This window comes from Dreissena polymorpha, chromosome 6, assembly GCF_020536995.1.
Source record: "Dreissena polymorpha isolate Duluth1 chromosome 6, UMN_Dpol_1.0, whole genome shotgun sequence".
Lineage (NCBI taxonomy): Eukaryota > Metazoa > Mollusca > Bivalvia > Myida > Dreissenidae > Dreissena > Dreissena polymorpha.
Genome location: NC_068360.1, coordinates 38,516,606 through 38,531,812, shown reverse-complemented (window position 1 = coordinate 38,531,812; position 15,207 = coordinate 38,516,606). Strand labels below are relative to the sequence as shown.

General features: G+C 34.9%; 1 protein-coding gene and 1 long non-coding RNA gene across 7 annotated transcripts in view; one reads left to right on the top strand and one right to left on the bottom strand.

Moving 5' to 3' along the window:
- Window positions 1-14,169, top strand: part of LOC127834400 (ras-related protein Rab6) — a 30,022-nt gene extending 15,853 nt beyond the window's left edge. Inside the window, exons 6-8 of one of the 2 annotated variants that reach the window (XM_052360232.1) lie at window positions 1,388-1,481; window positions 3,370-3,433; window positions 12,087-14,169. In XM_052360232.1, the coding sequence (XP_052216192.1) occupies window positions 1,388-1,481; window positions 3,370-3,433; window positions 12,087-12,154 (226 nt within the window). In that variant the 3' untranslated portion in view covers window positions 12,155-14,169. Of the gene's footprint in view, window positions 1-1,387; window positions 1,482-3,369; window positions 3,434-7,172; window positions 7,625-12,086 lie in introns of those variants that run through there. The other variant, XM_052360231.1, reaches the window with a different exon arrangement.
- Window positions 8,381-9,324, bottom strand: LOC127834406 (uncharacterized). 5 transcript variants are annotated; one of them, XR_008027917.1, is made up of 3 exons: window positions 9,055-9,324; window positions 8,803-8,988; window positions 8,381-8,771 (listed from the first exon to the last, which is right to left on the bottom strand). It is a non-coding gene; the product is annotated as an uncharacterized LOC127834406 (long non-coding RNA). The 5 variants fall into 5 exon arrangements; XR_008027920.1 differs by having other exon boundaries at window positions 8,865-8,988; XR_008027916.1 differs by having other exon boundaries at window positions 8,803-8,957.
- Window positions 14,170-15,207: the final 1,038 nt, after the last annotated feature.

The window sequence follows — 15,207 nt, the reverse complement described above, 5'->3', positions numbered from 1 at the left end:
CTGTGTGAAAACAAGGTTAAAGGCATGTTCGTTAAGTGCCAATCCATAATAGTCTTTTCAGTTTGCACAGGCAACTGCTTATCAGGGACGACACTCTCCGCCTAAACTGGACTTTAAGTTTTTATCAGATACTTAATTTAAACCAAAAATACAATAATAGCGGAAAGTGTTGTCCATTACTGTATTAGCCTTTGTGGACTGCACAGGCTAATCTGGGCCAATACTTTACGCACATGCAATAAACCTGTGTTTTTTTCCATATCTGGCATTGTGTTGTCTGATAAAATTTAAAGGGTGTAACAATAGTAGTTTGAAAATAACACTAACAAGAAAAGTATATTAAAGCATTTTGATACAGATTTTTATTATGCTTATTTATACCATTGACAAACTTGTTTAATTATGCTTACCAATATGTTTACATATGTAATAATAGTCATCCTCTCCTGTGCATTTTTACAATGTCCACTAGTATTACATAAAATTAGTTGTTTTCTGTACGCAAAGGCGAGTATAATTAAATATAGGCATTCAATTTAAAAAGTTGGTATTCTGTACAGGCAACTAGCTCGTTTAAAAAAGGCTCAAAACAGGTTTACTGCAGTTTATCAGTTTTTTTTTTTAAAAAGCATAAAGTTTCATAAAAGCAGGGGTTTCGCTGCTGATTGCCATTGTGACGACTTGGGACACATTTTAGACCTCTTCTTTTGCCTTAACTCTTTCAGTGCTGGAACCGAATTTTGAAGGCCTTTGCAAACAGTTTGGATCCAGATGAGACGCTTACTCTCTTGTGGTGTCTCATCAGGATCCAACCTGTTTGCTATTCAAATAGTATTCTTTGAAACAAATCGCAGAAAATGCTAATTTTAGAAGTTCAGCAGACAACATTTTAGCAGACAACAAATTTCCCAGCATTCAAAGGGTTAACTGAACCCTGGTGAGGTTACTAAGAATCGCTTTGTGACTGCCCTTCTGAGGTCTTTGTAAGGGGAAATTTGCTACAAACTCTTTTTTGATAATCGCTGAAAGCAAAATAAACCAAACAATTTACTGTTTTAAAATTATTTTGTTTTGTCAATCTGAATGAAATGATCATATGGTATGTTCTTTTATTACCAGGTAATGCTTTGAGTCACAGCAGCAATTTTATAAATTGTCAGATTTTGTTTTGTTAAAAATACTTTGAAATGATTGTGTTATGTACTAGTATTTGGGCTACTTACTATTTGGTCATGTTGCCTATTTACTAGATATAGTTGCCCCTCTGGGCAACCTACCATAAATAGTAAGTTTCTATCCCTGTATGAATGTGTTTTTTTTACTGCAGCCTAATCACAAGTTTCCTGAACCTGACAATGTTTGTTCCAATCTGTTGGTTATTTTGCAGACAAGTAACTTCAGAAGATGGCGAGAGAAAAGCTAAAGAATTAAATGTGATGTTTATAGAAACTAGCGCAAAAGCAGGATACAATGTCAAACAGGTGAGTCATTACAATGTACTCCAATATGAATCTCGTTCTGGCAAAACTGGGCTTTATGCATGTGCGTTAAGTGCTGGTCCAGATTAGTTTATGCAGTACGCACATGAAAATCAGGAACAAACTTTCGGTTTTAATGGTATTTTGGTTTTAAGGTATTCTCTTAGGCAGATTGTCCCTGTAAAGCCTGTGTGTACTGCATATGCTAAACAAGGACAACACTACGCACATGCATTAAGCCCCGTTTTCCTAGAGCAAGGCTCATTTCATCTGAATACTGATAATACTTTGTCAGACTGAATATCAATCTTACTTGGAGATTGTTTTAGTTAACCTTATACTATAAAGAATGCTTTATTACTTCTTAGCTCTGGGTCTTAAAGGTATTTATGCGTTGAATGCAGCATTAAATTTAATATTTGGTTATTAATATTACAACAAAAGTTTTGCTACCATATCCTGGTTCAGTTGTTTGTCAAATTAACTAATATCACATGTTGTTTTTGACTTTTTTTATTAAAATAGCTATTCACATAATTAATGTAAGGAATATAAAAAAATATTGAAAACATGCAAACTTATTATTGTACACCTGTTTAAAAAACCTCCCATATGAGAACACTCAAGAGTGCTGGCTACGAGAAATATTTGTCTGGAGTAACACTTGCTAGCATGGATGGATTTTTAAATAACTTGCCAGAGTTCTGCCTGCATCAACCAGGTCACTAGGTCAAGGGGCAAGTTGAATTTAATTTAACAGGTCAAATTTAGAAATTTGTACTTGCCACTGTCTGGTGCCCAACATTTTCATGTACATGTAACCTGCAGCAAGTGATCAGCATTAGGATGCAGCGTGTCACTTGCAAAAAACAGGTATCTAGGTCAAAGTCACAACTTAAGGTCAAAGGTCAATTTTTGAAAATTTGTTATTGACACTTTGTCCTAAATATAACTTTGTCCAACACAGATAGATTTTCAAATATCTCAACATAAGTTATCAGCATGATTAGACAGTGTTGTGCACAAGAACAAGGTCCATTAGTCTGAGGTCAAGGTCAAAGTGCAAGGTCAAAATGTAGGTAGTTTCAATTTTCCTTTAAAAAGTAACCTCCATGATACAATGTGATTTAAACGCAAAATCAGTCTTTGAAGTTAAAATTGAAAAAAAAAGTACTTAAGTCTTTGTCTGGAGCCTTACTTTGTCAAGCATGTATGGATTTTCAAATACCTTAGTGATCAGAAAGGTATGAGGGAGTGTCACACCTAAGAATCAGGTCACTAGGTCTTGTCAATCTCACAGATGAAAGTCAAAGGACAAAATATTGGCTTGAGAAAAAGATGGATTTTTTAAATAAGTTTGCAGTATTTACAAGGGTATTGATTAATGCATACTGTATTCAAGTCCCAAGATTTAGGGTCAAGGTCACAATATAAAGTTAGAAACAAACTAACAGAAATCATTTGAGACTTTGTACAATCATCACCCGGAATTTTTGTTTTACTGACTTGCCTATCTTTGTGACTGTGTTATATTTTAAATAAGCCATGTTCTGAGAAAACTGGGCTTAATGCAAGTGCGTAAAATGTCCTCCCACATTATCATATGCAGTCTGCACAGGCCAGTCATGGATTACATTTCCTGCTTTTTTGGATTTTTTTTATTAAAAGGAAGTCTCTTTAAAGGAAAATCCAGTCTAGGCGAAAAGTTTCATTCCTGATTTGCCTTGGGTACTGCACAGGCTAATCTTGGATGACATTTTTCGCTCACGCATTGAGCCTAGTTTTCTCAGATTGAGGCTCAAATTATTGAATATGATACTGTGAAGAAACATTTTAAACATGGTGAGTGTCATGGTCTGTGCTGATGCAGTATGGGTGACTCATGTTTCAGTTATTCCGACGTGTGGCTGCGGCATTACCAGGCATGGAACAACAAGAGCCCAAGAAAGACCAGAGTATCCTTTGTAGAGGTGTTGTCCAGCATTTGGGCACAATTGAATACCCTGCAATTTTGGCGCATTTGAATACCCTGCAATTGGGGTGCAATTGACTACCTTGCAATTTTGTCACAATTGAATACCCTGCATTATGGGCATAATTGAATACCTTGCAATATAAACACGATTGAACACACTGCACTATTGGCATAATTTAATGACCTGCAATATGGGCACATTTTAATACCCTGCAGCCAGGGCACAATTGAATACCTTGCAATATAAACACAATTGAATACATTTCAATATGGGCATAATTTAATAACCTGCAATATCGGTGCAGTTGAATACCCTGTAGTATGGGCACAATTGAATACCTTGCATTTTGGACACAATTGAATACCCTGCAATATGGATACAATTGAATATCCTGCAATATGGATACAATTGAATATTTTGCAATATTGATACAATTAAATATCCTGCAATATGGATACAATTAAATACCTTGCTTCATAAGGAATGGAATAAGTGTTTGTAACTGGCTGTAATTAAATGACTTTACTTCAAGAACATTGCATTCATTAGGAAGATAAAATTATTTAAAGTTTTAACCACATATGGATGCATCCAACTGGAGAAAGGTTAGTGTGCAAGTGTTGCGAACGTGTAATTGGCTTTACTGCAGTTTTCTCTGGCAAAGTGGGATTGATCCATTTGTGTAAATTGTTGTCCCAGATTAGCCTGTGTTGTCCGCACAGGCTAATCAGGGATGAAACTTTTGGCTATTCTTACAGAAATTCCAGTTAAGATGGAGTGTTGTCCCTGGTAAGCCTGTGCAGACTGCGCATGCCAATCTGGGATGACACTTTATGTACATGCATTAAGCTCCGTTTACCCAGGAAGAGGCTCAATTTGTTCCAGCATCTTGCCAGAGTAAATAGAGAACTTGGCTTTACATGTCATTAGTGTGACCTTTTCAGTTTTTGCATCTTGTATAGTATCATATTTTAAGTTTTAACATACCTTAATTTCATATCCTAAGGCTAGTATTCCATCTATCCCTATCCGCATCGGTATCCGCAAAATCATAATACGGACGCTATATTCCATTTATCCGCAAACAGAGAACTTGGCTTTACATGTCATTATTGTGACATTTTCAGTTTTGCATCATGTATTGTATCATATTTTAAGTTTTAACATACCTTAATTTCATATCCTAAGGCTAGTATTCCATCTATTCATATCCGCATCTGTATCCGCAAAATCATAATACGGACGCTATATTCTATTTATCCGCAAACAGAAAACTTGGCATTACATGTCATTATTGTGACATTTTCAGTTTTGCATCTTGTATAGTATCATATTTTAAGTTTTAACATACCTTAATATCATATCCTAAGGCTAGTATTCCATCTATCCATATCGGTATCTGCAAAATCTTAATACGGACGCTATATTCCATTTATTCGCAAACAGAGAACTTTGCTTTACATGTCATTATTGTGACATTTTCAGTTTTGCATCTTGTATAGTATCATATTTTAAGTTTTAACATACCATAATTTCATATCCTAAGGCTAGTATTCCAGCTATTCGTATCCGCATCCGTATCCGCAAAATCATAATACGGTCACTATATTCCATTTATCCGCATATGTCGAACGTATCTTTATTTGTGTATATGGATAAAACTAAAAATTATAATTGAGATAATTATCATGAAAGACAAGCATAAATTTAGGTAGATATAAGGTACAAATCATCGTTCAGTCTGTAAAAGAATACAACTGGTAAATAGAGCTGCAACGATTCACCAACAGCTCGATTCGATTCGATTTCGATTTCAGACACTCCGATACCGATTTTTTCGATTCGATTCATCTTTTAACCTAGTTTTATCATATATTCACTCTTATGCCTCAAAATTAACATTTCTGTTCAAATGTGATTTCAATAAAACACATTAAAAAGAAAAGCAAATTAGGAATTTTAATATAAAAACTTCTGACTAGAAGATTGTGTTAATTACACAATAATATAAAAAATAAATAAATAATCATAAGAACGTATCTGGAATCAGTTGCATGGTAGTACTATCACATAATACTTTTACCCAAAACCGCAATAAGCATGTCTGCCATTGTGACATGACAGCATCACCTGTTACCTGTAGGACAAATCACATTCTCTGATAAACTTAACAAAATTCCAACAGAAATAGAACTACTTTTCTGGCTCGCGACTTCAGAAGTTGCACTTGTGCGACCTCTTAGTCTTGCTAAATCAACGTTATGTTTTTGTTTGACATGTTGCATTAGATTAGTGGTTAAGCCGGACTTTGCGTACGCCACATCCGTGAAGTACAGTTTACACTTTGCTTTATCGGTAGGGCTACCAAACCCAAAATACTGCCACACTTAGGCGCATCTGATAATTTCAATTTGTCGGAAACAACTTGTTCAGCCATTTTGACGCTTTTTCCGAAAGTAGACCTTAACGCGCTTATTGATTGGATGACTAAAGTAATAAGCAACCAATCGCGCGGGTCCTAATTACAGGTAAATATAAAACCTTCACCTTCCCGTATCAATAGTCAGAATACAGCGTTCTTTACGTATTTATGTATATATGTATATATTTTAAAGAATCGAATCGAATTTGGTAGGTTTGGTATCGTAATCGAATCGAAGCATTTCGAATCGATTTTCGATGAATCGGATCGAATCGTTGCAGCTCTACTGGTAAATACCTGAAACATATTTTTTTAGTGCCTTGGCTATGCTTTTCCAAACATTTGGAGTAAAATCAGAGTCCCGATATAAAGACTACGTTGGTTGTATAATTCTGGTTAATTTTTCACGAATTCGATAGTTTTTCAATTGAGTTTTGAGATGACAGCTACTCTCATCGTGCTAAATGCCGTCCGTATCTTGTCCGCATCCGCATTAGAATGCTCATTTGAGCGTTCTTTTGCGGACACCTTTTGCTCGTGCGGATATATGGATGCGGATGCGGATGAATGGAATAAGCCCAGTGCATTTCAACTTGTACTATTTTTTGCGGATGCGGATACGGACAGATGGAATAACAGCCTAATGCTTAATTATAAAGTGAATAGTCTCCATTGGTTACATCCTTCATGTATAAATTGTGGTTATCTCAATTATACCTATTCCAAATCAATTAATGTTTGCATGTTGATTAGAATGTTTCTTCTTAATAAACCTCCCTCTAGGCAAACAGGGCTTTATGTATGTGCATAAATAGTCAGCCCAGATGAGCATGTGCAGCCTGCACAGGCTAATCAGACATAAAACTTTCCACTTTATGGAAACAATTTTAAGAGAAAGTCTCTTTCAAACCAAAATCCAATGCATAAAGTGTTTTTAACTTGATTGGTCTGTGCCAACTAATCTGGGACAACACTGTATGCACTGTTAAAGTTAGATAAACACGCAATAAACGAAGACACCTTTATTTGACAAGCACATGTTCTAAACACCATTTAATAAACCAAAGCTAATTTCTCCAGTTAGAGAGTAGCAAAACATATTCAAGAGAGATAACCCAAGTGGACTAACCATACTATTCTAGTATGGCTTACTTCCCTTGGATTGGTAATATTAACATGCACAAGCATTAAACCCTGTTTTCCCTGAGCAAGGTTCATATTAGTGTGCTATTTCTATGCAGTGTTTTTTATTTCACACGTAGCTTGAGTGTTTTATTTTCCTTAATGCTGCCCCAGTGACTGAGGTTGTCCTGAAGGACACGCCGTCAGAGCCGGTTCAACAGGAGGGCGGCTGTGCCTGCTGATATGTGTTGTGTTCATCTGTGTGACACTGACTGGGTTGTCTTTTAGTGACACTGACTGGGTTGCTTTTGCAGCAAGGGAGAGAATTGTGGGAAGATTATTGTGTGGCTTGTAGGATTTACATCCCCTGAGTTTCAAATCTGTGGGGTGTTATCTCCCTTAGCTTCAAATCTTTGGGGACTAACCTCCCTTTGCTTAAAGTCTATGAGGAGTATCTTCTGTTGGTATCACATCTGATGGGAGTTACTTCTTTTAGTTTTAAATTATGCCACTGTGTTGTAAAATTGTATAATAATTTGAGGTTTGCTAAAATGCTGTTATATTTAGATGAAACTCATGTCAATATTAATTTAATAAAAATATTTAAGATAGAAAATGAAACACTATGAGGTCACACAAAAAATATAGGTGAAGACATTCTTTCAGCAGAAATACAACAATTCTGTGGATCTGACTTGCTAAATGCGGAAGGAATTGTGTTCAAGAACATTTTATAGTGGTTGAACCATCTTTAAAACTATTTCTGTTTTTGTTTAAGATGATCAGCTTATTCTTTCACAGCACATTAAGTTTTCAGTTAAGTTTCCATCACCTAGTTTAAGACGCATGTTGCTGGTCAATGAAACTGTTATTTATATGAGATAGATTTCTAATTTCAACACATTATAATCGCATTATGGATGAAAGCATTGCATTGAAACAGCCACAATCAGTTATAAGTCTTGTTGTAGCTGAAGACATTCTTTCAGCAGAAATACAACAATTCTGTGGATCTGACTTACTTAATGCAGAAGGAATTGTGTTCAAGAACATTATATAGTGGTTGAACCATGTTTAAAACAATTTCTGTTTTTGTTCAAGACATTTGATTTACATTTGTCTTCTTATTCTTTCACAGCACAATTAGTTTTCAGTTAAGTTTCCATCACATAGTTTAAGACGCATTTTGCTGGTCGATGAAATTGTTAATTATGAGAGATAGATTTCTTATTTCAACACATAATTGCATTATGTATAAAAACATTGTATTGAAACAGCCGCAATCTGTTTTAACTTTTAAGTCTTGTTGTAGCTACACATGCTTGTTGTTTCGCAATATGTTTACTGTTTCATTTAGAAAAAAAATGATTTTAGGGGCACAATCATTAAGGCCTTTTTAATCCTTTAGATCAAAAAGTAGATGATGAGCATGGACTTTTTTTTTTAAAGATAATTTCCATTAAATAACATATTTTAAATGTTACCCTTTTGCAATCTTAAGTCTTAAAAAGATATTTTCTCAAACCACAATATGTCCATGTAGTAGCAGTAAAACTGCCGTGGATAATACATGAATATTCATAACTTATATGAGAATATGAGCTGCGCTTTGAGAAACCTGGGCTAAATGTATGTACGTAAAGTGCCATCCAAGATTAGTCTGTGCAGTCTGCATTGGCTTATCAGGTATGAAATTTTCCACCTAGACTTGATTTTTGTTTAGAACTCCTTTAAACTTTAAATTTAATGAAAGAGGGAAAAATCCCAGAATACCTTGCGTGGACTGCACACACTCCCAGAATACCTTGTGTGGACTGCACACACTCCCAGAATACCTTGTGTGGACTGCACACACTCCCAGAATACCTTGTGTGGACTGCACACACTCCCAGAATACCTTGTGTGGACTGCACACACTCCCAGAATACCTTGTGTGGACTGCACACACTCCCAGAATACCTTGTGTGGACTGCACACACTCCCAGAATACCTTGTGTGGACTGCACACACACTCCCAGAATACCTTGTGTGGACTGCACACACACTCCCAGAATACCTTGTGTGGACTGCACACACTTATTTTGGACATGTTACTCACATCATTAAGCCTCGTCATCTAAGAGATGAGAGAGGCTCATTTTCAAACAAAACTGAGTAGCTTGTTTGTTTGTTTGCATTTTGACGTTTAAATTGTCAGGTCGGAACAACAAGTTGTCACATTTCAGGCTTTAAGTAATGTTTCTTTAACCCTTTCAGTGCTGGAACCGAATTTTAAAGGCCTTTGCAAACAGTTTGGATCCAGATGAGACGCGACAGAACGTGGCGTCTCATCAGGATCCAAACTGTTTGCTATTTTGATAGTATCCTTAGAAAAAAAATCAAAGAAAAGCTAATTTTAGAAATTCAGCAGACGACATTTTAGCAGACGACAAATTTCCCAGCATGCAAAGAGTTAAACTGATGTACATAGGATGCTTGTTTGGCAATATTTATAAATAACTGAAACAGACCAACATTATTTCATTAAAATCAAAATTGTTATGTTTGTTATGTACTTAAAATGCAGACATTTGCCTCTTAGGAAAAAAATTGCTAATTATATTGTATAAAAAATATAACCTTTTTATCCCTCTCTAAAGGCGGAGTAATTTAGTTTTGGCGTTGTCCGTCCGTCAGCCAATCTGTCTGTTGCAAACATTTTAGGGCTATATCTCAGAAACAATATAAAATTTCAACATGAAACTTAATAGGTTTATAGATATAAATGAGAAAAGGCGGGGATATACATTCAAAAAATGTGTTTTGTGTGAAAGGGTTTGACTTTTTCAGTTTATAAATTTCTTATTGTCTCTGACTGTTGACTGTGTTAACAAACATTTATTTAAAATGTTCCCGAAGATATGTTCTGGTGGAAAACAAGTTGTCACCACTAACATGTTTTAACTTTTACTATTCTGTTGGGGTGTCATTAAGCACACATTTTACTTCCCTTAGTTTCAAAACATGTAGGGAGATATCCCCCTTTTTTTAAAGCTTTTAATTGTTTAATAACCTCCCCTTAATTTGAACATGTCATTATGCTCTTATGTCCACTTTCACTATCTGCACAATATTATACTGAGAGGGAGAGATTTAAAATGTGTGTGGGGGGATCAGACCACATTGTTTTCAGTCAATAAAAAACTTTATTATTAAGTTTGTTTGTTTTTCAATTCGAAGGTAACACTGACTTCATTTAGTAGTATAGAAATCAGAATAAGACAAGGTCAACAAAATTATCCACAAATTAGCAAACTGACGGTATTATGTTTTTAATTAAGAGTAACAAAAACCCTTTAATTAAGTCTTTATAATGCATCATTAATTGGTTCTTTTAATTCTAATGTGTACTAGATATATATTGTTTAAAAAATTAAAGGCAAAAATAATGCTGATTAACTAAAGATACCCATGCCAGTTTTGATTGGCTGATTTTTAATTGTAAAAGGTGTTTTTATTGCCTTAGATTACATGTTAAAATGTTGACTGCTTCATAATTTGTGTACGCTATTCTCTGCTGTTTCATGATTTTGTGTACGCTTCTCTGTGCATTTGTTACTGTCAGATTTTTTCTTAAAATCAAAGTATGGATGTTGTTCATCATTTTCCTCACTGTTCTTTTGTTGGTCAAAGTATGGATGTTGTTCATCATTTTCCTCACTGTTCTTTTATTGGTAATATAATTATGCTTGATAATAAGTATTCTTGCAAGATGAGCATTAATTGTGACTAAATTGGCTAATTTAGGATATTTTATGTTCGTGAAGTAAGCATAGAATCTTTCATGTTAGTGAATTGTAAAATGTACAAAGTGGCCTTTATTTATTGTATTGTTGACTTACGAAATATTGCTGTATATTGTTTAAGATATTCATGTACATGTATATACCATTTAATAAATAAAACAATACGTAAACTCCACTGTCTTATTTATCGGAACTCCTCATTCTAAGATATGTTTATGAAGAAGACCTCAGGCAGTACATTATTATTTGCGAAACATTTTAGTATGGATGTCCTTATTGAGTATACTGCATGAGCCTTGTTATGGGAAAATGGGGCTAAATGCATGTGTGTAAAGTCTTATTCAAGATTAGCGTGTGCAGTCAACAGACTAATCTGGGACCCCTTCTTGCGCCTCAACTGGATTCTTGTTTAGAAAATACTTCTGTTAAATGAAACTTACATAAAAGCGTTAAGTGTTCTCCCGTATTAGCCTGTGTGGACTGCTTAGGCTAACATGCAATGACATTTATGCAAATAAATTATGGCCGGTTTTCCAACAACATATCTCAAATTAAGTTACGGGGATCACAAAAGGTACAGGGTGCTGTTGAAAGCGGTAGGGTGGAAAGCTGGGCCAGTCTGGTGACATTTTATGATGATTTGATTAATCAAAGAAATTTTGTATGGAAGTATTCTAATCATATAATAATTTGATTAATCACATGAATTTTGTAATGCAATATTTTAATCATAGTTCATTTTCCATCGAATATTATGGCAAACATAATTATATATACAAAGATTTTCACACTTCCTGTTGACCAATCGAACGTGAAACTGCTTTTCCATTTTAGGTATTTGCTTATGCAGTTCAATCAATATATTACACATGCTCTGGGAACATAGGGTTTAATGCATGTGGGAACATTGTCGTCAATTAGCCGGTGATGTCCACACAGGCTAATCAGGGACAACACTTTCCGTCTTAACTTGATTTCCTCTAAGAAAAGGAGACACTTCCTTTAAACGAAAAATACCATGAAAGCGGAAAGTGTCGTCCCTGATGAGTCGGTGCAACAATCTGCTATGACACTTAATACATAATTTTAAGAGTGATTCTCATATTCAGTATATAAACTTCACATAATTATTTTCCGACATTTTCCTCCTGCGCAGTCCAGGCTAATCAGGGATGGCACTTTCCGGCTGAACTTGATTTCCTCTTGGAATTATAAACACTTATTAAGACTGGTTCTCATATAATGAATATCAACTTCACTGCATGTTTATTTCCCGACATTTTCCTTGACCTAGATTCTTCAGATATAGAACTGCGGCCTAAGGAAGCTAACATGGCGCCAATTGAAAACGAGGCTGGATGCAGTTGCTAGGGACTTGCACAATGGTTGCTAGGAACAATAATGTATGGTTGCCAAGGGATATCTGCTTTCTGGTTTAATTGGCATTGCTGAAAGAACAATAAAGAACAATATACTGTTGCTTAGGACAAATTATTAAATAGGTCACGCATTTGTCGTCGTCTTTTCTGGACATTAAACCTGCAATTTATTACATGTGTTTGTATGCTGGTGTCAAGATATTAAGTTCTTGGTAACATATTCTGTTCTAGAAGTGTTTGTGCTATGGTAGTTTACAACATGAGAAAATATAAGCACATGTATTTTCATTTTACGTTAAGAAATTATTAGAGTTATGAAAGTATAAATGTCTATAATGCCGACTATAATTTATAAAGTATCTGTTGTGCTTATTTGAAACAGGAAAAACTGGACATAAGGAAAACAACATAAAATACGAGATTACCGTCTTTTGAGAACTTCCACATTGATACATATTTAATTGTGTGTATAATTACAAAGCTATGGTATGCTGATTTTCTTGACTAATGTAAGAGAATGTAAGTGATAAAGATGTACATGTGAAGTACATAAACTAAAAAATAAAATATGGCTTATTTTTTAAACAGCATTTAAGCAATTTGACTGGTTGTATTTATTATGGACAATATTAATAGTGTAAATAAATATACCGATTTCAATGACCAACATACAGAGCTATCTTTTTACCATATTATCCCTAAACATGTGTGCAATATATTGTGTTGTTATGCTGCCATGAATAGCATTATACAGCTATATGCGATTTCTTTTAGAACAATTATCCTAGTTAGGTATGTATATTATCATTAATATTCTACTGTCATACATTTCCATTAGATTTTGTACATTAGCACAATGACATAAAGTAAGAACACATATGAGCTGTGACATGCGAAAATAGGGCTTAAATCTATGCAGCTATCGTAGCGCTAGACCAGATGTGTCTGCTATTATTGTGTTTTGTGGTTTCATTAGCGGACATGGCAGCTCCTGACCAGACTGTGTGAATGTTCAAGTTGTAGATAAACTGGCTGCATATGACATAAGAATCATTTTCGCATGACACGGTTCGTATATCAATTTCATTACAATACAGACATAAGTCTAAATACATTCTTCAATATGTCACTTTCATTGAGAAATCATATGGACTATTTCTATATATTTCTTTTTGCAACCACTATGAGTTTTAAACTCAAACAAACATGAATATTGAAGCATACATGCGTTGTTAACCAAACACTTTTGTCATAAATGTTCAACTGTTTGACGACACTTTTCATTTCTTTAATTGCATATAAAGCTTTTTACTGTCAGTTAATTTATATTTGGCAAATTAATGAAATGAAAATTACTTGTGACATGCTCACAGGACAAAATGTAGTGTGCGATTTGTGTATTACAATATTAACGTATATGTGCAATTTACATTCTTATTTATACAAACAAATGGGATTGAAATGGTTTCATTGGCAAAATCATAATCTAGTATCATCACATCCAATATCAGCATAATAATTGTACTAAGTAGAAAAATGCAACTCCCAAAACATGATCAAGAGTAAATACCTAATACCATAAGCATCATATCACATTTTTGCTTATTATTAATATTAGTATGAATGGTTATTATTTCTTAGTTTAGTTTAATTTAAACCTATTTATTTTAGCTCGATTGCAGCGAAAGCCTAAGGCTTTTATAAATGCTCTCGAGTCCGTTTCCTAGGCCTAGAACCAGTACTTGGTGTCTTTGGGGGAGATCTAAAGAACGCTCCCACGGTGGGGATCGAACCCGTAACCTCCCGGTCGCTAGGCGGACACCATATCCATTACACCACGGCGACCTTTATTATTTCTTATACGACCAAATGTTCGTTTATAAACTGAGTACTAGTAGATCTAAATGGACGTAATTAAACATGTGATTGTTGTGATAACGCCTGTGTATATTTTGTTATTAAGTTCACTTTGCATTTTCATGTTTCTGTAATAAAATTATTGAAATATGCCATCTTTTTTCTTAGTTTTAATTTTTGTAACATAATATTGTGTATTTAAGAAATGATTTATTAAAGAAATAACATATCAATGTTATCAGTTGTTAACTTGATAAGAAAAGCACAGAAGTGAATTAAAACAGGACGCAATTTTAATTTTCAAGTTGCCTCTAGTATACGGTAAATTTAACACTATGATGCAAATAGGTTCTGTTGGTGTTTCTCCCCTTTGGAGAAGTAAGTTCGAGTTGCTCCCCTTTGACCGTAGAAAACAATCGTCTGGACCAAGAAATCCTGTGTTAATTTACAAGCTGTACTCGGATATGCGTCCATCTGATTTTTCTTCAAGTTAGCACCCTTTCTACCTGGCAATACGCACAAATGACACAGCATCCCACTGGTTCTTGCGTCAACAATTGGGTGTCAACAAGCTAGGTCAGATGCTGAAGGCCATGGCAAAAGACGCCGGCTTTACCAAGCACAAGAGAATTACGAACCACTCAGTTCGAAAATTCCTGGTCCAAAAACTTCGAAATGCAAACATTCCACCCACTGAAACCATGGTCATAACAGGGCACATAAATGTCCAGTCCATAACCAATTATTCCAACATATCTGTTGAACAGCAGCAAAAGTGTTCAAACATTCTTGCTCAGTCCAGTAACAATCCAACAGCTTCCTCTTGTTCACCTTCACGCACTGAAACTATGGCCGAAATGCAGTCTATACAACCATTGTCTACCGTCGGACAAGTTGTTCTTGATGTTCGCCCCACCCAGTCACTTCACCAGTAAATGGTTCTCTTGTTTGAACAACTTTGCCTCACAATTCTTTGGTGCCACTTTCCACATTCAAAATGTTAATGTTTACACTTAGCTTAAATCCAAGTTATCTTTGTTATTTCGTCACGAAATAACCACGTATTATAACAAAGAAGCAAATAGTGTGCACCTCGTGATCGAGTTGATAGTTTGATATCGAAAGTGAATTGTGTGTGATGTTAGGCTACGTTGTAAACAAATGTAGTTCCTTGTATATAACAACTTA